This window comes from Macaca mulatta, chromosome 4 (genome assembly GCF_049350105.2).
Source record: "Macaca mulatta isolate MMU2019108-1 chromosome 4, T2T-MMU8v2.0, whole genome shotgun sequence".
NCBI classification, from domain to species: domain Eukaryota; kingdom Metazoa; phylum Chordata; class Mammalia; order Primates; family Cercopithecidae; genus Macaca; species Macaca mulatta.
The window spans coordinates 110,047,343-110,072,487 of NC_133409.1; the positions used below are offsets into that span (position 1 = coordinate 110,047,343).

General features: G+C 36.5%; 1 protein-coding gene across 33 annotated transcripts in view; it reads right to left on the reverse strand.

The window, feature by feature from the left end:
• The window catches only part of SENP6 (SUMO specific peptidase 6), a 113,279-nt gene that overhangs the window by 26,464 nt on the left and 61,670 nt on the right, over positions 1-25,145 (reverse strand). For 21 of the 33 annotated variants that reach the window (XM_028847409.2, XM_028847408.2, XM_028847404.2 and 18 more), the window contains 8 exons: positions 21,890-22,187; positions 19,011-19,240; positions 14,857-15,024; positions 10,065-10,098; positions 9,482-9,676; positions 8,287-8,513; positions 6,877-6,986; positions 6,623-6,739 (listed from right to left, as the gene is read on the reverse strand). In XM_028847409.2, coding sequence (XP_028703242.1) covers positions 6,623-6,739; positions 6,877-6,986; positions 8,287-8,513; positions 9,482-9,676; positions 10,065-10,098; positions 14,857-15,024; positions 19,011-19,240; positions 21,890-22,187 — 1,379 coding nt within the window. Of the gene's footprint in view, positions 1-6,622; positions 6,740-6,876; positions 6,987-8,286; positions 8,514-9,481; positions 9,677-10,064; positions 10,099-14,856; positions 15,025-19,010; positions 19,241-21,889; positions 22,277-25,145 lie in introns of all 33 variants that reach the window. The other 12 variants (XM_077999740.1, XM_077999738.1, XM_077999739.1 and 9 more) reach the window with 1 other exon arrangement.

Sequence of the window (25,145 nt, forward strand, 5' to 3'; positions counted from 1 at the left end):
ATTCAAAAGCTAACAGAAGGCAAGAGATAACTCAGATCAAAGCAGAACTGAAGGAACTAGAAACACAAAAAACCCTTCAAAAAAAAAATCAATGAATCCATGAGCTGGTTTTTTGAAACGATCAACAAAATTGATAGACCGCTAGCAAGACTAATAAAGAAGAAAAGAGAGAAGAATCAAATAGACGCAATAAAAAATGATAAAGGGGGTATCACTACTGATCCCACAGAAATTCAAACTACCATCAGAGAATAAACACCTCTATGCAGATAAACTAGAAAATCTAGAAGAAATGGATAAATTCCTGGACACATACACCCTCCCAAGACTAAACCAGGAAGAACTTGAATCTCTAAATAGACCAGTAACAGGCTCTGAAACTGAGGCAATAATTAATAGCCTACCAACCAAAAAAAGTTCAGGACCAGACAGATTCACAGTCGAATTTTACCAGAGGTACAGAGAGGAGCTAGTATCATTCCCTCTGAAACTATTCCAATCAACAGAAAAAGAGGAAATCCTCCCTAATTCATTTTATGAGGCCAACATCAATGCTGATACCAAAGCTTGGCAGAGACACACACAAAAAAGAGAATTTTAGATCAACATCCCTGATGAACACTGATGTAAAAATCCTCAATAAAATACTGGCAAACCTAGTCCAGTAGCACATCAAAAAGCTTATCCTCCACGATCAAGTTGGCTTCATCCCTGGTATGCAAGTCTGGTTCAACATACGCAAATCAATAAACGTAATCCATCACATAAACAGAACCAACCACAAAAACCACATGATTATCTCAATAGATGCAGAAAAGGCCTTTGACAAAATTCAACAGCCCTTCATGCTAAAAACTCTCAATAAACTAAGTATTGATGGAAAATCAATAAGAGCTATTTATGACAAACCCACAGCCAATATCATACTGAATGGGCAAAAACTGGAAGCATTCCCTTTGAAAACCCGCACAAGACAAGGATGCCCTCTCTCAACACTCCTATTCAACATAGTGTTGGAAGTTCTGGCTAGGGCAATCAGGCAAGTGAAAGAAATAAAGGGTATTCAATTGGGAAATGGGGAAGTCAAATTGTCCCTCTTTGCAGATGACATGACTGTGTATTTAGAAAACCCCATCGTCTCAGCCCAAAAATCTCCTTATGCTGACAAGCAACTTCAGCAAAGTCTCAGGATACAAAATCAATGTGCAAAAATCACAAGCATTCCTATACACCATTAACAGATAAACAGAGAGCCAAACCATGAGTGAACTCCCACTCACGGTTCCTACAAAGAGAATAAAATACCTAGGAATCCAACTTACAAGGGATGTGAAGGACCTCTTCAAGGAGAACTACAAACCACTGCTCGACGAAATAAAAGAGGACACAAACAAATGGAAGAATATTCCATTCTCATGGATAGGAAGAATCAATATCGGGAAAATGGTCATATTGCCCAAAGTAATTTATAGATTCAATGCCATCCCCATCAAGCTACCAATGACTTTCTTCACAGAATTGGAAAAAACTACTTTAAAGTTCATATGGAACCAAAAAACAGCCTGCATTGCCAAGACAATTCTAAGCAAAAACAACAAAGCTGGAGGCATCACGCTACTTGACTTCAAACTATACTACAAAGCTACAGTAACCAAATCAGCATGGTACTGGCACCAAAACAGAGATATAGACCAATGGAACAGAACAGAGGTCTCAGAAATAACATTACACATCTACAACCATCTGATCTTTAACAAACCTGACAAAAACAAGAAGTGGGGAAAGGATTCCCTATTTAATAAATGGTGCTGGGAAACTTGGCTAGCTATATGTAGAAAGCTGAAACTGTATCCCTTCCTTACACCTTATACAAAAATTAATTCAAGATGCATTAAAGACTTAAATGTTAGACTTAAAACCATAAAAACCCTAAAAGAAAACCTAGACAATACCATTCAGGACACAGGCATGGGCAAGGACTTCATGACTAAAACACCAAAAGCAATGGCAACAAAAGCCAAAATAGACAAATGGGATCTAATTAAACTAAAGAGCTTCCACATGGCCAAAATACACAAGTCGGATCTAATTAAACTAAAGACCTTCCACACAGCAAAAGAAACTATCATCAGAGTGAACAGGCAACCTACAGAAAATTTTTGCAATCTACCCATATGACAAAGGGCTAATATCCAGAATCTACAAATAACTCAAACAAATTTACAAGAAAAAAACAACCCCATGAAAAAGTGGCCAAAGGATATGAAGACACTTCTCTACAGAAGACATCTATACAGCCAACAGGCGCATGAGAAAATGCTCATCATCACTGGTCATCAGAGAAATGCAAACCAAAACCACAATCAGATATCATCTCACGCCAGTCAGAATGGCAATCTTTAAAAAGTCAGGAAGCAACAGATGATGGAGAGGATGTGGAGAAATAGGAACGCTTTTACACTGTTGGTGGGACTGTAAATTCGTTCAACCATTGTGGAAGACAGTGTGGCGATTCCTCTAGGATCTAGAACTAGAAATACCATTTGACCCAGCAATCCCATTACTCGGTATATACCCAAAGGATTATAAATCATGCTACTATAAAGACATATGCACACGTATGTTTATTGTGGCACTACGCACAATAGCAAAGAGTTGGAACCAACCCAAATGTCCATCAATGATAGACTGGATTAAGAAAATGTGGCACATATACAACATGGAATACAATACACCATGCATAGTTGCAGCCATAAAAAGGATGAGTTCATGTCCTTTGCAGGGACATGGATAAAGCTGGTAACCATCATTCTCAGCAAACTATCACAAGGACAGAAAACCAAACACAGCATTTTCTCACTCACAGATGGGAACTGAACAATGAGTTCACTTAGACACAGGGCGAGGAACATCACACACCGGGGCCTGTTGCGGGGTGGAGGGCTGGGGGAGGGATAGCATTAGGAGAAATACCTAATGTAAATGATGAGTTGATGGGTGCAGCAAACAAATATGGCACATGTATACCTATGTATCTATGTATCAAACCTGTACATTGTGCACATGTACTCTAGAACTTAAAGTGTAATTAAAAAAAATATATATAATCCTGATGTTGAGTAGATCCTGCTGGTTGATGGTGTTGTCGAGTTCTTCTATATCCTTGTTGATTTTCTTTCTAGTTATTCTACCAATTGTTGAGAGAGGGGTACTAACATCTCCAAGTTTATTTGTGGATTTGTCTGTTTCTCCTTTCAGGTCTATCAGTTTTTGCTTCACACATTTTATAACTCTGTTGTTTAGTACATAGGATTAGTATGTTTTCTTGGTGGATCACTTTTTTATCATTATAAAATATCCTTCTTGATCCCTGGTAATTTTCTTTCCTCAGAAGTTTATCAGGTTCTGCTTTCTTTTGTTTAATGTTTGTATGGTGTATCTTTTCCATCCTTTTGCTTTCAACCTATTTAATATCATTACCTTGACATGTCTTGTAGACAGTTCATTGATTCCTTCCTTTGTCTTTTCCATTCCGCTATTGAGCCCAGTCCCTGAAGTCATTGTTTCAGTTTTGTATTTTTAGTTCTAAAATTTCCATTATGTTTCTTCCTTTTTACATTTTTGTTTTTTTGTACAGATGAGGATTTTGCTATGTTACCCAGGCTGGTCTCAAACTCCTGGCCTCAAGTGATCTTCTCACCATGACCTCCCAAACTGCTAGGATTACAGACCCATCCATTTCTCTCTTCTTTATATTGTTTTGAGTTTTCATTTGTTTCACAACTTGTCATCATGTTCATTAAAACATTTTTATGATGGATGCTGTATCAGTCCGTTCTCTCTTGAAAAATTAATTCTCTCTTGAATTAATTTTTGCTCTAAAGAACTACCTGAAATTAGCTGGGTGTGGTAGTGAGTGCCTGTAATCCCAGCTACTCAAGAGGTTGAGGTGGAAGGACTGCTTGAATGCAGAAGGCAAAGGCTGCAGTGTGCCGAGATCACGCCACTGCACTGCAGACTGGGTGACAGAGAGAGACTCCATCTCCAAAAAAAAAATAAACAACGACAACAACAACAACAACAAGAACTACCTGAGACTGGATAATTTATAAAGAAAAGAGGTTTCATTGACTCACAGATCCACAGGCTGTACAGGAAGTATGGCTGTGGAGGCCTCAGGAAACTTGGAATCATGAGGGAAGGTGAAGAGGAAGGAGGTACATCTTACACGGCCGGAGCAGGAGTAAGAGAGAGCAAAGGGGGAGGTGCTACACACTTTTATAAACAACCAGATCTTGTGAGAACTTACTCACTATAACAAGGATAGCAAGGGGGAAATCTGTCCCCAGAATCCAATCACCTCCCACAAGGCCCCTCTTCCAACAGTGGGGATTACAAATGGACATGAGATTTGGGTCAGGACACAAACCCCAACTGTATCGGATGCTTTAAAATCTTTGTCAAATAATTCTGACATTTGTGTCTTGTTGGTGTTAATATCTATTGACCTTCTTATTCAGTTTGAGATCTTCCTGATTCTGGGTAAGGCAAATTATTTTCATTTCGAAATCTAGACATTTTGAGTATTATGGTTTTTGTTTTTGCTGGCAACTATGTAGAGCAATATAATTTTTGTGTTTTAGCAGACTTCCTCTAGCACCACACTCCAATGGGTAGTAGGGTGTTACCTCATTATTGTGAGGTGGGACTAAAAGTACATGTTCTCTACTAGACCTCCACTGATACCAGAGGGCTCCCTGTTACTGATGGATGGGGTGGGAGGTCTCCAATAGGCCTCCACTGATACCATCTCCAATGGAGTTCAGGGGTAACTTGCTACCCCTGGGACTGGGATGCAAGTCCAGGCTGCATAGTTGACCTTAATTACCTTGGGGTCATTGTGAACTCAAAATTATACTTAGCCCTTATCTGCCCTGATCTCCGCTATATTGTTAACACTGAATATAATCTCCTTTAAAGCTCTCACTTCCCTTCAATTTCTCTTCTTACTTCTTGAACAGCTTTGGAAATTATTCATGGGAGCCTTTTTATTCTCGGTCTATCTCTTCAAATTTAATCTCCAGGATCGATCTGTCCTTATACTCTTTTTCTCATTCTACATCCCTATCTAAGCAATTTCATTCATTCTCACAATTAAACAACATCTTACCATCTCTGTTGGTCAGAACTCAACCAAACTCTAAAACCATTTGCTAAACTGCTGATTGGCACTGTCCTTTTGTTATATCACAGATATCTAAAAGGGAACTTATCCCCTCCTCACCCAAGCCTGTTCTGCTTCTGCATTCACTGTTTTAGTGCCAACATCATTTAGCAGGTCTTTTGAGCCAGAAAATGAGGAGCTACCTGGCACCCTTTTCTCTCCTCCTTAACATCCACTTAATTAGTCCTGGAGTACTAATTCTATACACTAAACAATTCTACCTCATAAAACGTCCCATCATTTTAACTAAAATATCTTAATTAGGCTTCTTAAATCGTCTTGTTTCCTTAAATCACCTCTCATCTAGACTTCCACAGTGTCATGCCTGTCAAAATGGTCTAACAGAAATTCAATCGCATCATTTCGCTGATCAAAACTTTGCTCTTTATAACAACATGTGTTTTCCCACCAAACTAAGCTGCAACCACCAATAGGCTATAAAATCAATTCAGCAGATTCCAGCATCAATTTTTGAAAGTTTTGTTTTGTTTAACGAAACACAGTATAAGAGACTAGAAAATATTACAGAGAACTATGCATACTGATGCTAAGTTCTGTTTTATTTCATATACATGTCCATTTTATATCACAAACCAGTGAAAACATACAAATTGATACATGTATAAAGACACTGCACATAGGTGTATACATGTGTATGTTGGGTCATAACGTATATTGAGTCATAATGTAAGCTCTTCCAGGAAAGCTTCCTGGTCCCTCATATCTCCCAACCTCCAAAGATAATGAAGCATTCTCTCAACTGCTAGGTCTGCACCATGTTAATGCTTCTATCATTGCTTTAATTCCGTATTTGTGCTTCCTACAAGACCATAAACTTCTAACACTGTACTAGGCATTTTTCCTACTACTTCATATGTACGATCTCATTTAATTCTCACAACTCCTGTTTTTGGGAGGTGGGTGTGGGGGTAGGGTTTTGCTTTGTTGACCAGGCTAGAGTGCAGTGGCACCACCATGACTCACTGCAACTTCGAACTCCCGGGCTCAGGTAATCTTCCTGCCAGAGCCTCCCAAGTGGCTGGGATTACAGGTATATGCCTGGCTAATTTTTAAGGTTTTTGTGGAGACAGAGTCTCACTTTGTTTCCCAGGCTGGTCCTGAACTCTTGGGCTCAAGCGATCCTCCCACCTTGACCTCTCAAAGTGTCAGGATTATAGGCATAAGTCAACTCCCTGGCCCAATTTTCACAACTCTTTAGACAGAATTCTCATTTTTAAAATGTGCAAAGATAGAAACAGATTAAATAACTCCCCAAATGTCACACAGTAAGTGGTAGAGATGGAATTTAAAACTCAAAAAGCCTGACTCTGGAAAACAGACATACGATATTACAGAATGTTAAAGATTTAATAAAAGATCAGTGGAAAATTAACTTACTTCAAATAAAAGTCTATAATAACATCATTTAAAAATTCTCCTTCATTTAGACAGTGTAGGTCCTCATTAGTAACGGAGATGCCTCCCTTAGCTGGAGGTGGTGGATATACTATCAACCTGTAACAAAATTAGAAGGCAAGCAAATAAACAAATCTATATATATGTATACACAACTGAAATGTATACACAACTGAAATGTAATAAAACAGAGAAAGACATTTAAGATCATTGCAAATATAAAAGAATTCTCTCACTTTTCTACTGGGCCAATGAAGATGGTGTGGTTTTCTCCAGTTTCTTCTTCTTCATCAAAAAACTGAAATTCTTGTTTGCTTCTAAGCTGTATTTTAGATTCAAATGATACCTGGTAAAGGAAATTAGCAATTTACAGTCAATTAGGAAAAGTTTCAATAAAAAGGGTAAGCACAAGGCAAGAATGTTTTTCAATGCAAATGGATTAAAAATATGGAACTAAAAAGTATGCATGATATTTAACAATTAAAAATAAGAAATAGGCAAAACTAGGGGCCACTTTCTTTTTATCTGTAGCTTCTAGATAGTGACACTCTCCCAACTTATGTAACAGTAATTTTTCAGTATCTTACTTCTCTAAGATCTCTACTATCTACATTAAATCAGATAATGCTGGTAACATTCAAAGAACCTTTCTAAAAAACCAAAGTGGTTTTTGCCTCTTAGTTCAATAGCTAGGCAATCTATAAGATGCAGGGGCAGAGGCTCAGGGAACACAGTCGAATGAGTTTCAGCCCTCCATAAAGCTAAGTGAAATGGGTTCCTTAGAGGAAAGAATCTTCCATTGAAGTTTGAGTCCATCCCAGTTGCATTATGCTGCTCTTTTCTTCCGTTGGCACTGTCTCCCATGCCAACTATGCAAAAGAAAGAGAACCATTTCCCGTCCTTTTCTCAACCCACTAACTATATTTATAGTTTTTTGGGGAGTCCTTGCTCAACTATCACCAAGATTGTGCTGCGGATAGCCATATTTCCAAGTTTGCAGGCAGTTTGAGAGATCTGTTCCCAATAAATTAGGTCAGCAAAGCTAAGTTGCTATAATAGGAAATAAACTTAAGAGTTTTAAAATTATGTTTGTATTATTTACCATTATACTATGTGTTATAGTAGTATTGTGACCTTTGCTTCAGGTGGCTTCAGAGTTACCTAGCTATATGAGTAGTTATTCTAGTATTAGATACATGTTTTGACAATAAAGATCAAATAGCATGTATTCTTCATTTCTCATATATGCCTATGTTACATACAAATGTACACCATGGACCACAATTTCTTCAAACCTAAGACACAGGGTAACCAATCCATTTGAAAGTAGTGGTGTGTGCATATATATGTTGGAAGTAGGGTATAAAGAAAAAAGGATGACAGAAAAAATGATGATGAAAAGTAAAGATAAGGATAGAATGTGGAGGAACCAAAAATGCTTCTGAGACCTGTACCGAGTACTATTTGTCACCCACTCACCACTGTTTTGACACAAGGTAGTTTACAAATCACACATAAAAGCAAGTAATTCTGAAATAGAATTAAAAATATTTAACACTGAAAGGAACAGTATTAAAATAAAACATATTTTCCTTTAAAACTACCCATAATTTAAGAATATTTTTAAAATTAAAAAACATAATTACAGTTTTAATTTTGTTTTCCTTTTGCCCACAACTTCCTTTGATGTTCTCTTCATAGGTTCGTGTACAGGCAACAAGTCTGCCATTAGCTTCTTCAAAGGGAATTTTCGCAAAAAAACTGGAAATGTTATTCTTTATACCAATTTCATTAATGATACTTTCAAATACCATATTTGCCTGAGGATCAAGGCCATTTTGAAAAATTAAAATTATATATTGTTCTTCCAAATCTGAAAAGAAACAAATATAAGTCTAAAAAAACAAAAGTAAATAGAAAGTTTTAAAGGAGTAATTATTAATTCTTTCCGGGAAGATAATCAGAAATCCCAGTAAAAAGGTCCGCAACAATGTCTGACATACAGTGGATACACAACAATCACTGGAAAGACCAGTGTGTGTTACATGCAAAGTTCGCTTAAGTTATTAGAAGGAAGGAACCAGAATACATTACTCTAATAACAGTTCAAGAACAAATCTATTCACGGATGTAACTAATTTACTTCATCTAATAAATCTAAATCTATAAAGATATAATAGTTAACATTTTTGTCAAACACAAATAGAAAATTGCCACGTGAACTGATAGTATCTCAAGAGAATCTAACTGCAAAACATCTTTTCACTAATGTGCCAACTCTTGCAGATTCACTGGTAGCTAACACTTTTTCATAATTAAGCTGAAGCAGCAATTACTGCTGAAATGTGTTTATCTTCTAAGCAGTCAAGCCATGCTTTAAGTGTTAAAGGTGAAGGAAAAAAACCTGGAGAACCATATCTATGTATTATAAAGACTTAAGGCCCATTTTATGAACTTAATAACTTCCTATTCAGGCCAAGTTTCAAGATTTCCAGATTTATATGGCTGATTTACATTTAATATTCCTATCAGTTAAAAAATTTTAGTTTACTCAGATTACAGTGTTAGTTAAGAGTGCAGATCTTTTGGGTTTTAATCTACTTAGAAACTTTCTAAATGAGTAAGTCTGGGTTTTATCTTCAGCCCTTCCACTTTCTGTGAGTTTTTCCTTATCTGTAAAATGGAGAAAGTAATATCTATTTCACAAGGTAGCTGTGAGAATTGTAGATAATATACATCTAAGGCATCTGTCAAAGTGCACTCACATTTTGCTATTCAACAGCTATTGTAAATACAATATCTATTATAATTACCTATTATAATCTGTTTTACACAACTTACTTGTTAATTTATTTATTCCTTTACAATCATTCCAAACTTTATCCTCCTTATTCATTTGCAGTTGCATGCTCAGCTTTTGATAAACTGCTGGAATTGCCTGAAGAAACACTACGGGTAATTTTCGGACATTACACCATTCACATTTAGTTAGATCAGAGGTATTTAAAATAATCTCTACAGGATCACGGTCTCGTTCTGGAGGAAAACAAATGGAAATGGAAAAATAACTTTTAAGAGGGTAATATCATGAATGGGGGAAATTGTGAGGAAATACAAGTTTAAATGTAAGTACATATTTATTATGCTCTGCACATCATTACTCTTGTGGGTAATAAAAAAAAATCTTTATAACTGCTTTAAAGAAGCTTTTTTATTTTTTACAAATGAAAAGGGGTTTCTAAAAAGTTAGGCTCTGTGATATTTCTGAATGAAATTTACACCAAGATATATGCCCTTTGATAAGGATATATGTAACAACTAACCATCTTAATAAATTCTATGAATATTTTTAAATCTTTTATTCCTGTAAAGTGCTTTGGTGTAAAGAAAGCTTTAGTGAGTAAAAAAACATAAAATAGCTTACCGTCTAGCTGTATCTTGATAAAATCTAAACAAAACTAAAAAAGAAGATGAATTAGTATTGCTCTAGACTTACAAAGAAAGGCAGGTTTCACTTTTCTATTCAAGTACTTAGAATGTTTCCTATATTACTCGTTTATCTCTTAAAATCCCACAGAGAGGTTGGTATAACATTATAATGAACACCTAAATATTCCTTACCTAAATTTACTAACTGTTAAACTGTTAACATCTTGCCACATCCCTTCCATCACTCTTTCTTTTCTTTTTTTTTTTTAACTTTTATTTTCGGTTCAGGGGTACCTGTGTAGGTTTGTTATATAGGTAAACTGCACGTCATGGGGGTTTGACATTCACTCAATGGTTTTTGCATGTATTGATGGTCCTTGCCTGAATTATTTATTACTGGTGGTTACAAAATGGTATTTTCTAACTAATTATTTCAATGTGGAAAAGACACATTAAGCCTACTACAGCCTGAATTAATTATTTTAGAGAAGTTAACAGATTCAAAAAAAGAGGCAAGTATTTTGAAATGCATTAAAAAACAAGACAAACGAATACATACAGGGATGAATAGATATATGGAAAGCAAATACAATAAAATGCTAATAGTAGAACTTAGCTGGGAGTTATATAAAGTTCACTGCAAAATTCTTTCAACTTTTCAGTGTGAAGATTTTTATAATGTAAAAAGAGAAAGGAAATATAAAATAAATTTAGCAATTACTACAATAATTAATTGCAAAGTCTAGAATGTCACTAAACATAACTCTCTAAAGATTGCATTTGAAAGGACTATGTTAACTGGTTTCTCTGGGAAGTAATACATTATTTGGGGACATTAAGCACGGGTACCGGCAGGGAATGGTGGCTTTTAACCGTTATCCCAGCATTTTGGGAGGATCGCTTGAGCCCAGGAGTTTGAGATCAGCCTGGCCAACATAACCTGGTGAAACCCCAGTATTTATAAACCCCAGTATATAAAAGTATAAAAAATTAGCCAGGCATGGTAATGCATGCCTGTAATCCCGGCTACTCAGGAGGCTGAGGCAAGAGAATCGCTTGAACCCGGGAGGCAGAGGTTGCAATGAGCCAACATTGTGCCACTGCACTCCACCCTGGGCAAAAATAGTGAGACATCATCTCAAAAAAAGAAAAATGTAGCCAGGTATAGATGGCATGTGCCTATAGTCCCAACTACTTGGGGCCTGAGGTGGAAGGACTGCTTGTGCCTAGGAGTTCAAGGTTACAGTTAGCTATGAATGCAGCACTGAACTGGGGAACAAAGAGAGACCTCATCACTAAAAAAAAAGAAAAAAAAAAAAAAAAAAAACGTACTGTAGCTTGCGAAACGTTCTAGCATACATGGATGTTGACATTGTGTGTTTTGGAAAAATGTTAGCTGATTCAAAAAGTGTCAATAATGACGACATAAAGCATTCACTCATTCATTTATTTATCAGAATGAGTCTCGCTCTGTCACCCAAGCTGGAAGGCAGTGGCACAATCTTGGCTCACTGCAACCTCCACCTCCTGGGTTCAAGTGATTCTCCTGCCTCAGCCTCCCTAGTCGCTGGGGTTACAGTGCACGCCACCACACCCCGCTAATTTTTGTAGTCTTAGTAGAGATGGGGTTTTACCATGTTGACTAGGCTGGTCTCAAATTCCTGACCTCAAGTGATCCACCTGCCTCAGCCTCCCAAAGTGCTGGGATTACAGCCACCACACCTGGCTGACATATGCATTTAAATAAAATTGTTGCATAAGATAAAGGAATTGAAGGAAGTTATATCTAAATACTTGTCATTTAGAAATATGTAAGTAAATCACACATAAATATTAATATTATAAGTAGACACCGGGCTGGGTGCGGTGGCTCACACCTGTAATCCCAGCACTTTGGGAGGCCAAGGTGGGTGGATCACCTGAGGTCAGGAGTTCAACACCAGCCTGGCCAAGACGACGAAACCCCATCTCTACTAAAAATACAAAAATTAGCCAGGCATGGTGGCAGGCACCTGTAATCTCAGCTACTTGAGAGGCTGGGGTAGGAGAATTGCTGGAACCCAAGAAGTGGAGGCTGCAGTGAGCCGAGATTGCACCACTGCACTCCAGCCTGGGCCAACAACAGTGAGACTCAGTTTCAAAAAACAAAACAAAACAAAACAAAAGTGGACATTGGTCTATTTCATCTACATTGTGAAAGTTTCTAAATTTAAACTGAATGAAAACCTTGATTTTATATATTCTCATTTGAAAAATGAGGGATTACTTTGTATTTGCGCATATGTGGTATTCCTAATAATATATGCCATCTTACTTCCTTAAAAAAGCACTTGCTTTTAAATAAAATAGACACTTCTAAATAATGCCACTTGGCCGGGTGCAGTGGCTCACACCTGTAATCCCAGCACTTTGGGAGGCCGAGGCAGGCGGATCACGAGGTCAGGAGATCGAGACTAACACAGTTAGTCTGGCTAACACAGTGAAACCCCGTCTCTACTAAAACTACAAAAAATTAGCCGGGCATGGTGGTTGGCGCCTGTAGTCCCAGCTACTCAGGAGGCTGAGGCAGGAGAATGGCATGAACCCGGGAGACAGAGCTTGCCGTGAGCCGAGATGGCGCCACTGCACTCTAGCCTGGGCGACAGAGTGAGACTCTGTCTCAAAATAATAATAATAATAACGCCAATTATATCACCGAGCGAATTAAAATGATTAAATTATCTAATAATAAACAAGTGTAGAATTTTATAAAACACTGAATATAGTAAAACATTTAAAACCTGTTTCTCAGATTAATCATAACTTGGCAGATAAATCATTTCACTACAAAACATAAGGAGGTTATATTCAAGAAGAAGAAGAAAATATCAAATCATCTTTTTATTTATACTATCTGAAGAAGATACAGACCTACTAATTATTCTTCAATGCAGAACGCCCTTTGCGAAAAATCTCATGCTACAAGTAAGGCTAATAGTACACTGCAAATTTCTACATTATATTTTTTGACTGGAATATTTCATTTAGCATTATAATTTTTAAACTGACAATTTTACGTTACATATACTGCCTTTTATTTTTTTAACTAAATTTACAAAGTTTTTCTTCACCGTAGCAAATATAACCTATTAGAAAAAATTCACCCAAATTTTAATATGGTTCTTCATAAACAGCTTTAAGACTAAATATGTAACTTTCTAATTAAATGTCTAAATCACCAGCAAAACCTTACTCATCACACTGAAGAGTTATAAATAACAGTGCTAATGTGGGAGAAAACCATAAAAGTTACAGGGCACTCCTGAAAATTTTTGAGGTACAAAGTGACACAGAGTGACATTTTTGTTAATGGACAGAAACCAGGAAAGACAGTCTGCAGTATGAGGGCTGTAACAAAATACAAATTTCATAAATCCCTAAAAACACTGACATATGTTACAATATTATTGGGCAATAAAGGGTAGATAATTTATATATAATTGGCTTTGAATCTCCAGGGTACTTCTGAAACTTAGTTTGTAAACTGTGAGAAGCTTAAGGTTTTTGATGGAAAAGAAAAATTTGCTGGATTTGCATAGAGCTGTGCTCTGCTAAGAAATCAGGTTCACATTTCATTTTCTCCTACAAATAATTTTTTTTCTTTTGATCATACTGTATTCTAGAACCATGAAGAACCTTTACCAGAAAAGAAAGTTATTATTTATTACATTAAATAATAAAACACCTTACAACTTTCCTGCTGTGATATAATTATTTCTCTCTCTCTTCCTTTTTTTTTTTGGAGACAGAGGCTCAATCTGTCACCCAGGCTGGAGTGCAGTGGTGCAATCTCGGCTCACTGCAACCTCCGCCTCCCAGGTTCAAGCGATTCTCCTGCCTCAGCCTCCCGAGCAGCTGGGACTACAGGCACACGCCACCGTGCCCAGCTAATTTTTGTATTTTTAGTAGAGATGGGGTTTCAGCATATTAGCCAGGCTGGTCTCAAATCCCTGACCTCGTGATCCAGCCGCCTTGGCCTCCCAAAGTGCTGGGATTACAGGCGTGAGACATCATGCCCGGCAATAAGTTCTCTTAAAGACAAGTGCTTTATGTAAAAAGGACAATGTTAGGACAATTATGTAAAAAGGACAATATTAGTTTGAAAGAAGAGTTGGAAACACATAGGGACACCAAGTTAAGACATTATAAAATAAAGGCTTACAGAATGCATACAGTGCTGTACAATTAATCTAGAAACAATGTTTAGAATACATTAGAGAGAAAAATGATGACTAAGAAGACTAGTTAAGGAGATTATATTAAAATTTCAAACAGAAAATAAAAACTTGGATTGGTGGCAGAATAGTAAGTACACAGGTATGATGAGTAAGATAAAGTACACAAAGTCCTTTGGGTATTGTGGACAATGAACTAGTACAATGCACAATGCCTTTTGGGCAGCCATTATAGTACAATAATCTATTTCTAGGAGTCTTGATGCTGTAATACATTTTCCAGCAGATCCCAAAGCTTCTGGAATCTTCACTCACTACAGTTCTTTAATATAGTCTTTTCATGCACTTAGCTGGCATGATACTAAATCAGTAACATATTGGAAGGTTTTCTAACTCATTTTAATGGTGAGGAGCTACTATGTATATACTCTTAAAGCAATGTGAAATCTTGAACTAATTTTGATATTCTATTAAATATTTTAATTTACAAATTTAAAATATTATATATTATCTTTAGCAATGGAATTTTTAATGTTAAAATTGGTATAGTAAAAAGCTTAAGAATGTACTTACAATTACAGGCTCTATTAACAGCCGGAAGAGTGTTCCTACTCGTATACTTCGACAGTTTAAAATGACACTGTCAAAGGAACTTTGGCAGCTTAAAGCTAAAGGATCTGGAGTTTCTGGAGAAGACACTTTACGACGTTTTAGAGGTGTGTTGATAATAGAATTGCCAAACTAAAAAGGAAAAGAAAATTTTCACTTAATAATTTACTAAAACAAAGCTGCAAGCTAACTATAAACATATGCAAAGACCCAATAAAAGAAACGTAAATATCACAACATAAAATGGATTTCCCTTCAACAGTGTTAGATAAAATTAAAATTCATGGTTTTTATATAACAGTAAATACCTGTATCTTATTTAGCTATACTTTAGTTGTAATATAAATCTGAGTAATAGCACGGCAGTCAAGAATAGTACTCTGGGAATCAGACTGCCTGGATTCAAACAGCCACACCACCTTTTATTTTATTTTATTTTATATTTATTTATTTATTTTTGAGATGGAGTCTCGCTTTGTCACTCAGGCTGGAGTGCAGTGGCGTGATCTCCACTCAATGCAAGCTCTGCCTCCTGGGTTCACGCCATTCTCCTGCCTCAGCCTCCCAAGTAGCTTGGACTACTGGCACCCGCCACCACACACGGCTAATTTTTTTTTGTATTTTTAGTAGAGACAGGGTTTCACCGTGTCAGCCAGGATGGTCTCAATCTCCTGACCTCGTCATCCACCCACCTCAGCCTCCCAAAGTGCTGGGAGTACAGGCGTAGCCACTGCGCCCGGCCAACACCACCTTTTAAAGATCTGATCTTGGACGGGCACGGTGGCTCACGCCTGTACTCCCAGCACTTTGGGAGGCCGAGATGGGCAGATCACCTGAGGTCAGGAGTTCGATACTAGCCTGCCCAACACAGTGAAACCTCGTCTCTACTAAAAATACAAAAAATTAGCCGGGTGTGGTGGCAGGTGACTGTAATCCTGGCCACTCAGGAGGCTGAGGCAGGAGAATTGCTTAACTGGGAGGTGGAGGTTGCAGTGAGCCAAGAACACGCCACTGCACTCCAGTCTGGGCGACAAGATCGAAACTCCTTCTCAAAAGCAACAACAACAACAACAACAACAACAACAAAAACTGATCTTGTAAAACTTAATAACTTACGTAAGTTTTGGTTCCCTAAACTTTAAAATATACAGAGTAAGAGTATCTACTCAACTGAGTTAATGCATAAAAAGCAGTTTAGCAGAGTGCTTCATGCACAGTAAAATGCTGCTAGTTATAGTGGCAATGATACTTGAATTAAATCAGCAATTATTTAGAAAGCAAACAATTTAGGGGAATGGTTATCTGCATTACGAAATAACCCTTCCTTATATATTTACATATTTTAAACTATTTCATCTGTTAAATTATGATTCCAGTCACTTCCAAATAGAAATTAATCATAAACACTTTATATAGGTATATAATTTTAATTAAAAGTAATTATATTAGTATCTTTATTATCATCACAAGAATAAAACAATATCTTGACAGAAAATAAAGGAAAAGAATGTCCACCATTCCCATTATCCTTCTAAAGGTATTTCTATGATATATGTCACAGGAAAAAATATGTATTTTAAACAAAATATGATCATATATATGATATAAAATCATACATACATGATTTTGTGAACTGCTTTTTCAGGCTTATTAACAGATTTATCATTAATATTCGCCATTACTGTTACTATTTTTTGAGATGGAGTCTCACTCTGTTGCACAGGCTAGAGTGCAGTGACATGATCTCGGCTCACTGCAACCTCCACCTCCCTAGGGGGTTCAAGCAATTCTCCTGCCTCAGCCTCCCACGTAGCTGGGATTATAGGCACACGCCTGGCTAATGTTTTTGTACTTTTAGTAGAGACAGGGTTTCACCATGTTGGCCAGACTGGTCTCGAACTCCTGACCTCAGGGAATCTGTCCACCTTGGCCTCCCAAAGTGCTGGGATTACAGGCGTGAGCCACCGCATCTGGTCTATTTTCCCTTATTATTAAAGAAACCTGTTAGAGAGGTTTAAAAGTGTTTTGTTTTGTTTTTAGCTGTAGAGTTACATCTTCAAATGAGAGATTATTTAGCTCACTAATAAAACAGGTAAGAGCTGCTCCAGTTGAATCTACAGTAAAGGATTTAGTCTAGAATTTGAATGTTCCACCCCCTCCACGGAGCACCATCGAAGACGGTACACACTGAGGTATCCTTACGATTCAGTGTGTCAGTCTGAAAACTGCTCATCTAAACATTCCATTACATGGAAATTCATCATTAATTTAACTGAACTCATATGCTGGACATCTACGTTCTTTCCAATCTCTTGCGATAGCAAACTATTCTTCAAAGAGCATTTTTGCAGTCCAGTCAATTGTGGTACACATTTAGAATTACCGCCAAACTGTCCTCAACAGTTAAATCAACTTATACACTCAACATTCCACTTCTCCAAACACTGATCAAGATGAGACAATATCATAGTTTTAAAATTTTCAGCAATCTGAAGTTCACAAAAGGTATTTTAATTTCATTTTCACTACTTTGATTACTATGTTTTTTTGAATTCTATTCATTTCCTTTCCTTATTTCCCTATGGTTTGCCTCTATTTCTTGATTTTTAAAAAATTAAAAATATATTAAGGACTACTTTACACTTTGTCACATAGCTTACTATTTTTCCATTTCCATTCATCTATCAAATTGTGTTTAGAGTGTTTTGCTACACTGTTCTACTTTTCATTTAATCAGATATATTCATCTTTTCATTTACTATTTTTGCTTGTGCTACCATGTTGGAAAGGCATTCTGTAAGATTATATAAAAATATTAATCTAGCCGGGTACAGTGGCTTGCACCTGTAATCCCAGCCTGGGTGATAGAGCAAGATCCCCCCTTTAAATAAGTAAGTAAATAAATAAATCCATATATTTTTCTATTATCCTTATGATTACTTTTGTTGTTTCTCATTTTTTAAGGTTCCCATCTTAACAACCAAGTATATATGTTCCCATATTTTTATCTGTACTCCTATGAACACACTGACATGTATAAACACACACACAAACAATTTAACATACAAGTTTATTATTTTACAAAAATGCTCTTACTAAAGTAATATACACATATTTCCTTAATTTGGTATTCTCACTTAACAATATCATGCAGATATCCTAAAAGTCACTGATATAAGTTCTAATTTTTATTTTCAATGGCTGCATCATATGGATATACCGTAACTTCTTCAGCTATATCCATATTAACAGGCAATGACTTTGTTTGCCAATAATCATGTCTGCATATAAAGTCTTATGTACTGGGGAAGATGGAGTCTAAGGAGTTAATTATTTGGTCAAATAGTACACATTAAAAATTTTTTAATGGTCATTTTTACATTTCTTTCCCAAAAGACCATAGTAACTTTCTTTTCCATCAGCAGACTAGGAAAGTATCCTTTCCCTTGGATTCTTGACAACAGCATAATATTAACTGATTTTGTAACAATTTTTAAAGTCCATTGAATACAGTTGTATTTCATTTTCCTTAATTTGCACTTTTCATGTGGTAGTTTACTGCATGAATTTTCTATTTTTGTCCATTCTTATCCTTTGTTCACTTTATTTTTATCTTGTAAATTTTAAGAGTTCTTAGTCTATTACAGACATTAAAATATTATGTCATCTGCATTACAAATAGTTGTTCTAGATATTGTTTGTCTATTGACATCATCCATATTACCTTTTTCCATGTGAACTTTTTGAAACTTTTATAGTAAAATATAAAACATAACATAATGAAACATACTATTACAGTAAAATATATCCCTGTTAAAATGACTTCTCTCCTCTGCTAGATTTTATAAGAAATCTTTGTACATACTGACATTTTATTGTAAGGTTAATACTGTGTTTTCTTGTTGAATTTTTTAAACTTTAAGCCTTAAGTTTAATTGAAACTTATTTTTGTATATGGCTTAATGTTCTTTCAAATAATCTCCCACGTAGTATTTAAGCCCCACTTAATGAATAATCCATTGTTTTCTCCTGGCGCTACCAAACTGCCTTCTAAAAAAAGTTTACACCCCAAAATGGAGGCATTAATCTGAACAAATGTCAACAAATGTGAAAAGTACCTGGTCTTTCATTCTTGCCTTTCTTGGCAATGTAACTGTACTTAACTCTGAGTCTTCCGGAATGCTTCGTAGTTCACGCTCTACTCTGCAAGTATTTTCATTTAGTGCTGCTTCTACTTTTCCAGTGGATGGTGCAGGGGAAGAACAAGCTGAATCAGCAGGCTGAGGAGATATGCTCTCTCTTCTGTTAGTTCTGTCGTTGTCATCATCATCATCACTGGACAAAATGACTAAAAGTATTTTAATAATTTATAATTTATATTAAAACTACAGTCATAATTTTATATTTCATTTCTGTCCATTAAAAAGTCAAATAAATTACCAAAACGGAAAATACACTGAATTTGCTTTGGACCTCCTCCAGAGCTAAGATTAATAAAAGTGAATGAAGATACAATCCATTCTATCTGATAAAAAGTTAAATCTGAAGAAAGCATTTAAGACTTGGCATCTTTTAAAAAAATTATACAAATATAAAATTTGATTTTACAATTCATCATCACTCAACCAAACAGCAATATCAGCAAGTTACAAGAAGAATGATAGGTCCATTTCAGTGTCCCAAAAAATTTAAGGTGTAAAAAATAATTTGCATACAACTTGTTCGCAAAATAGCACGCATTGTAAATATGTGTGAAACTCCATGTAGTCAAGTTTTTTTTTTTTTTTTTTTGAGATGGAATCTCATTCTGTCACCCAGGCTGGAGTACAGTGGTGCAATCTTGGCTCACTGCAACCTCTGCCTTCTGGGTTCAAGTGATTCTCCTGCCTCAGCCTCCCGAGTAGCTGGGATTACAGGTGTGTACCACCACACCCAGCTAATTTTTGTATTTTTAGTAGAGATGGGGTTTCACCATGTTGGTGAGGCTGGTCTCGAACTCGCGACCTCAGGTGATCCACCCGCCTCAGCTTCCCAAAGTGCTGGGATTATAGGCTTGAGCCACCACGCCCGGCCATAGCCAAGTAATTTTATCTCACACAGGAAGTTACTAAAATCTTAACTGGTCCTCAGAAAAATCTGGACCAGTACCTAATGTTCAATAAGTCTTGCTGATGATAAATGGACGTGAGCAAGAAAAGACACTACAATGGTAATTTGCTCTTATACCTTGTACTCATTACTGAATCTTAGCGAATCTATCTCTGTATCTTAATTCCGGAAAGCCACTCATTTTGTATTTGAGTCAAATACAAACTCCTTGCTATGGTTTATAAATTTACATAATCTGGCCCCTGCCTATCTGTCCAATTTTCTCATAATATTCTGTTTTTTGTTTCTTTATCCTCCAGGCACACTAGTCAGTATTTCTGTCCCTCAAACACCACAAGCTTGCTCCTGCCTGAATTCTACTTCCCTCAATATTATGCATTCTGGCCACCAAGTTTTAGTTTACATATCACTTTGATAACCCAATAAAGTAAGCACACTCACAGTCAAATTAACTGATTTAAATTTTCTGTTGTTCTTTGTTGCAGATGTTCACTTGCTTATCTGTTTCCCCCTGCTACACATAAACTATAAGACAGCAGGGACATTGTCTTGTTCACTGCTATATCCTCAGGCCTAAAATAGCCTGACACAGAAAAAGCATTCAAAAGTCATATGTTGAAGAATGCATGAACTTGAAAGAGGAATTTTTCTTTATTAGTATTTCAAACATAAATGCTTAATTTTTACTGAGTAATGTACATGTCCCAGAGAAGCATCATCTCAGCATTTCTCTACCTGTCTTATTAATTTTACTGGCCAGTCTCAGGAACAAATACTGAGCATGGTTTCTCTTTCAACACTGGTCTTTCATTAGCAGAAAACCTAACAGGCCAGATTAGACAATCTAAACAGATTTACATACATAGCATTTGGGAGGTGGGGTTTTGCCACTTACTGGTTATTTGGCTCAATTTCTCTTCTCCGTAGAATTAAGGACAGTAAGGGTATCTATTTCACAGAATTGTTGCAAGGAACAAATGGTATGTAAAATGCTTAGCGCAGTACCTGACATATATAGATGTATATATACATACAGATGTACGTGTACACATGTATACAGATTTTTTAAAAAGGCCCATGAACTGTATTTTTAATGAAAAACGGCACAAGTATATATTAAAAGGAAAGCCTAGTGTTCTATTTACAATTATTAATATTTTTTTTTCGCAACAGGGTCTTGCTATACTGCCCTGGCTACGCTTCAACTCCTGGACTCAAGCAATTCTCTCATCTCAGTCTCCTGAGTGGCTGGGACACCACTATGCCCAGTTTCTATTTTTTAAAAGAAATTATGCTCATTCTCCACAGTATACACTCTTATCGGTAGCTTGCATTACTCACTTAAGGATCTTGGAAATTATACAGTTTATCAGATCTTTCACTCCTTTATCGCTGTATACTCTAGTCAACCAATCCCAATAATTTCTAATCTTTTGCTATTTATTATAAACAAGGACTGCATGCCATATGCATACACACAAGAGTAAAAAGACATGATGCAGATTTAAGAACAAATGTGGTAAGGATATTGTATGTCAAATATTTTATTGGGCTACGCGTATTTTATGTTATTTTAGCTCCCCCCCACCCCAGAAAAAATTTCACTATCAGCAGGAGATATACACATTTACAGATCAGAAAGATTAAATTAACCTGGCCAAAGTCCGAATGCTGGTTTTAACTAGCAATTCATCTAAGACTAGGGTCAAGTTCTGTGTTTTGTTTTGTTTTGTTTTTTTAAACTAAGATGGACAGGATGAGAACAAGATTAGTTTTAAGCTCACACTTACATTAAAAATACATATGGGGTTGGAGAGACTGGTTGTAAAAATATATCTGAAAAATATTGGATTGATATAAGCAATATTAAAGGGAGTAAAATACTTACTTGGATCATTTAGGTCTGACAAACTTGTTTTCCTTTCTTTCAAGTTTGTGATTTTGGGTATTTTTGCCCCAGGTAAAATGACTTTTCCATTAGTCTGTAAATAAGTGTGTTTACTCTCATCACAATTCACAATAATATCAATTGGAATCTTTTCCATACTGTTGCCATAAAACTTCTTGGTTGTTAATCCTGTGTTTTGTGACTTCTGTCCTCCAGAATTCTGATGAATTGACGTTCTTAATAATGGTCCAGCAGACTCATTCAAAGTAATAGCTTGTCTGCAATTTCTTTGCAAATCCTTAGAAAAAAGAACACCATAACTTTGGCATTTGGTCTGATTTTCTTTTTCTTTTCCACATTTTGGACAACATTCACGGTGTTCAGAAACTTTAAGTTCCAAAAGAATAAAAGAAATAAAAGATTTTGGCATTTTATTGCATCATTAAGGAATCCCCTCAAAGTCTCAAAATTAAGTCCCTCTCTTCCCCATCATTACCATCATGGCTACCATGAGATCCTAAATAAGTCATGTTAGTTGGGATTTAATATCAAAATGCTGGAAGAAATTTTCAAGACTATCCAGTCTAGCAGTCAGCTATATATAAATTAACTGTCACCAAGAATCTGAGGATACGATCAAGCTGAGTACTGACTGGCTCCATTACATTAGTGTCTACAATAAAGGTAAAGAGGGCATATCTAAATGAAAAGAACTCCATGGAAAAGTGCTATTTCCTCTCATAAAATTGACACTAAAACAGAAAAAACACATTCCTACTATTAAAATCCCCAAGATTAAAATATGAAAGGAAGTATGTTCTGAGCTATTACCATATGCCTTCCATCAGCTAAGAAACATGTATCTTGGAACTCTGTGAGAATTAGGAACAAAATGTAGATACACTACACTGAGTAAGATAAAAAAACTTTCATGATAAAAACTAGAGATTAACATTTTATCAACCTAATTCTCTAAAAACTAGAATCTTAATACTGCTCAGTTTTAGTAGAGAATACTGTAAAGTAATACATTTTCACAAACATTTTATGTTAAGTGTAATTTCTTTTGGAAAACAAAAACTGACTAAGCCTGGACATTGTGGGTCAGGTCTGTAATCCCAACACATTGGGAGGCTGAGGCAGTAGGACTGGTTAGGGTCAAGAGTTCGAGACCAGCCTGGGCAACATAGCAACATCCAATCTCTCCAAATAAAAAAAATTCAAGAAAAAGAAAAACTGATTAAAATCTCACTCCCTGCTTTGGTCAGAAGTGGAAGGCTTTTTACAAAATTAAATAATTCCAAACTACATATCACATAGTATCTGCAAGACTACCTATAAATAACCAACTGCACTTAATAAGTCTGTCTTTGAGACTATGTCATTTTTATTAAATATCCTAAAGATGTTAATCCCATTAAATTCACAGACCTTGTTTTCTTTTTCATTTATTTATTTATTTATTTATTTAGAGAAAGAGATTTGCTCTTGTTGCCCAGGCTGGAGTGTAATGGCACAATCTTGGCTTACTGCAACCTCTGCCTTCAGGGTTCAACAGATTCTCCCGCCTCAGCCTCCCAAGTAGCTGGGACTACAGGTGCCCACCACCACGCTCAGCTAATTTTTGTATTTTTAGTAGAGACAGGACTTCACCATATTGGCCAGACTGGTTTCAAACTCCTGACCTCAGGTGATCCACCTGCCTCGGCCTCCCAAAGTGCTGGGATTACAGGTGTGAGCCACCGCACCTGGCCCACAGATCTTGTTTTCTTACAAGTGGTACATAGTGTAGAATTTCAGAGACTATACGTGGAAAGAAAAACCACTAACTTTGTCTAGGAATTAAAGATTACATAGAGGCTGGCTATGATTCTTTATCTCCACTAAGAAGAAAACTAGAACAACTGGCATAGGAATAGAGTAAAAGAAGGAAGACTTTTATTAAAAAGTAATTATTGTTGTGTTTAATACCTAGGTGATGGGATGATCTGTGCAGCAACCACCACAGCACGTTTACCTATGTAACAAACCTGCACATCCTGTATGTGTACCCCTGAACTTTAAAAACAAACAAACAAACTGAGGTTTTCAGTGGGCATGTCCACTGGACGAAAGATATTGTATCTAGGGAGGAGCTTTCCTCCTCCTTTATCTAGGCTAATCAGTAGGTGATATCAGTATGGTCTGAGCCAAACTTAGGTTGGCATGGCAGGACATTACCACATAAAGAAAAACTAAGCTAACAGGTAAATACACTGGGGATGATGGGAGTCAAGTTAATCACTTCTGGAGAAGGGGGTTACAAACATGAAACATGGGAAAAATTAAAGTCAGTGGTGTTGGACTGGAATTAGAGTTATTGTGTGAACTCATGGATTCTAATATGGATTAAATATTAATACACACACATGTATTTCTTAGCTTTGTCCACTGAGAAGGCCGAGAAACAATAATGCCCACATGAATGAACATAACTAGTGTCCAAACATGTTCCTTCCACTTAAAGGAGAAGATATTTCCTTTTCCTTGTATGCATGGCTCCTCGGAGAAATGAATGACTCTAGGGCTGAGACAGAAATACAAGATAATGGCCGGGCACAGTGGCTCAGCCTGTAATCCCAGCACTTTGGGAGGCTGAGGTGGGTGGATCACCTGAGGTCAGGAGTTCAAGACCAGTCTGGCCAACATGGTGAAACCCCATCTCTACTAAAAATACAAAAATAAGCCAGGTATGGTGGCATGCACCTGTAGTCCCAGATACTCACGAGGCTGAGACAGAAGAACTGCTTGAACCGAGAGGTGGAGGCTACAGGGAGCCGAGATCGTGCCACCCAGACTCTAGCCTGGGTGACAGAGCAAGACTCCATCTTGCGGAAAAAAAAAAGAAATACAAGATAAGTTAAGACCATCTTGTTATACTAAAAAGCAGAGAAGTGAATGTCATAAATGTCTTCAAAGAATGATAGGGACATGTCAAAAAAGACAGAGGCCAGCTTGAAGGGACTCACATGGAATTTGGGACAATTGAAGCATCAAAGTAAGTCATGAAACATCATGGAAGTTACAGACTATAACCCTTTTGAGTAAAACAACTATTCATATGTACATGCTGATATAAATGAATATATAAATGTGGGATAAGAAATACTTCTAGCTCATGTTAGAAATCTTATTAATAAATTAGTCAAAATACCTATTCACTGACATTGCAGTGAAGAAATCTAGAACATCTTAACTAAGGCAAAATATCATTAAT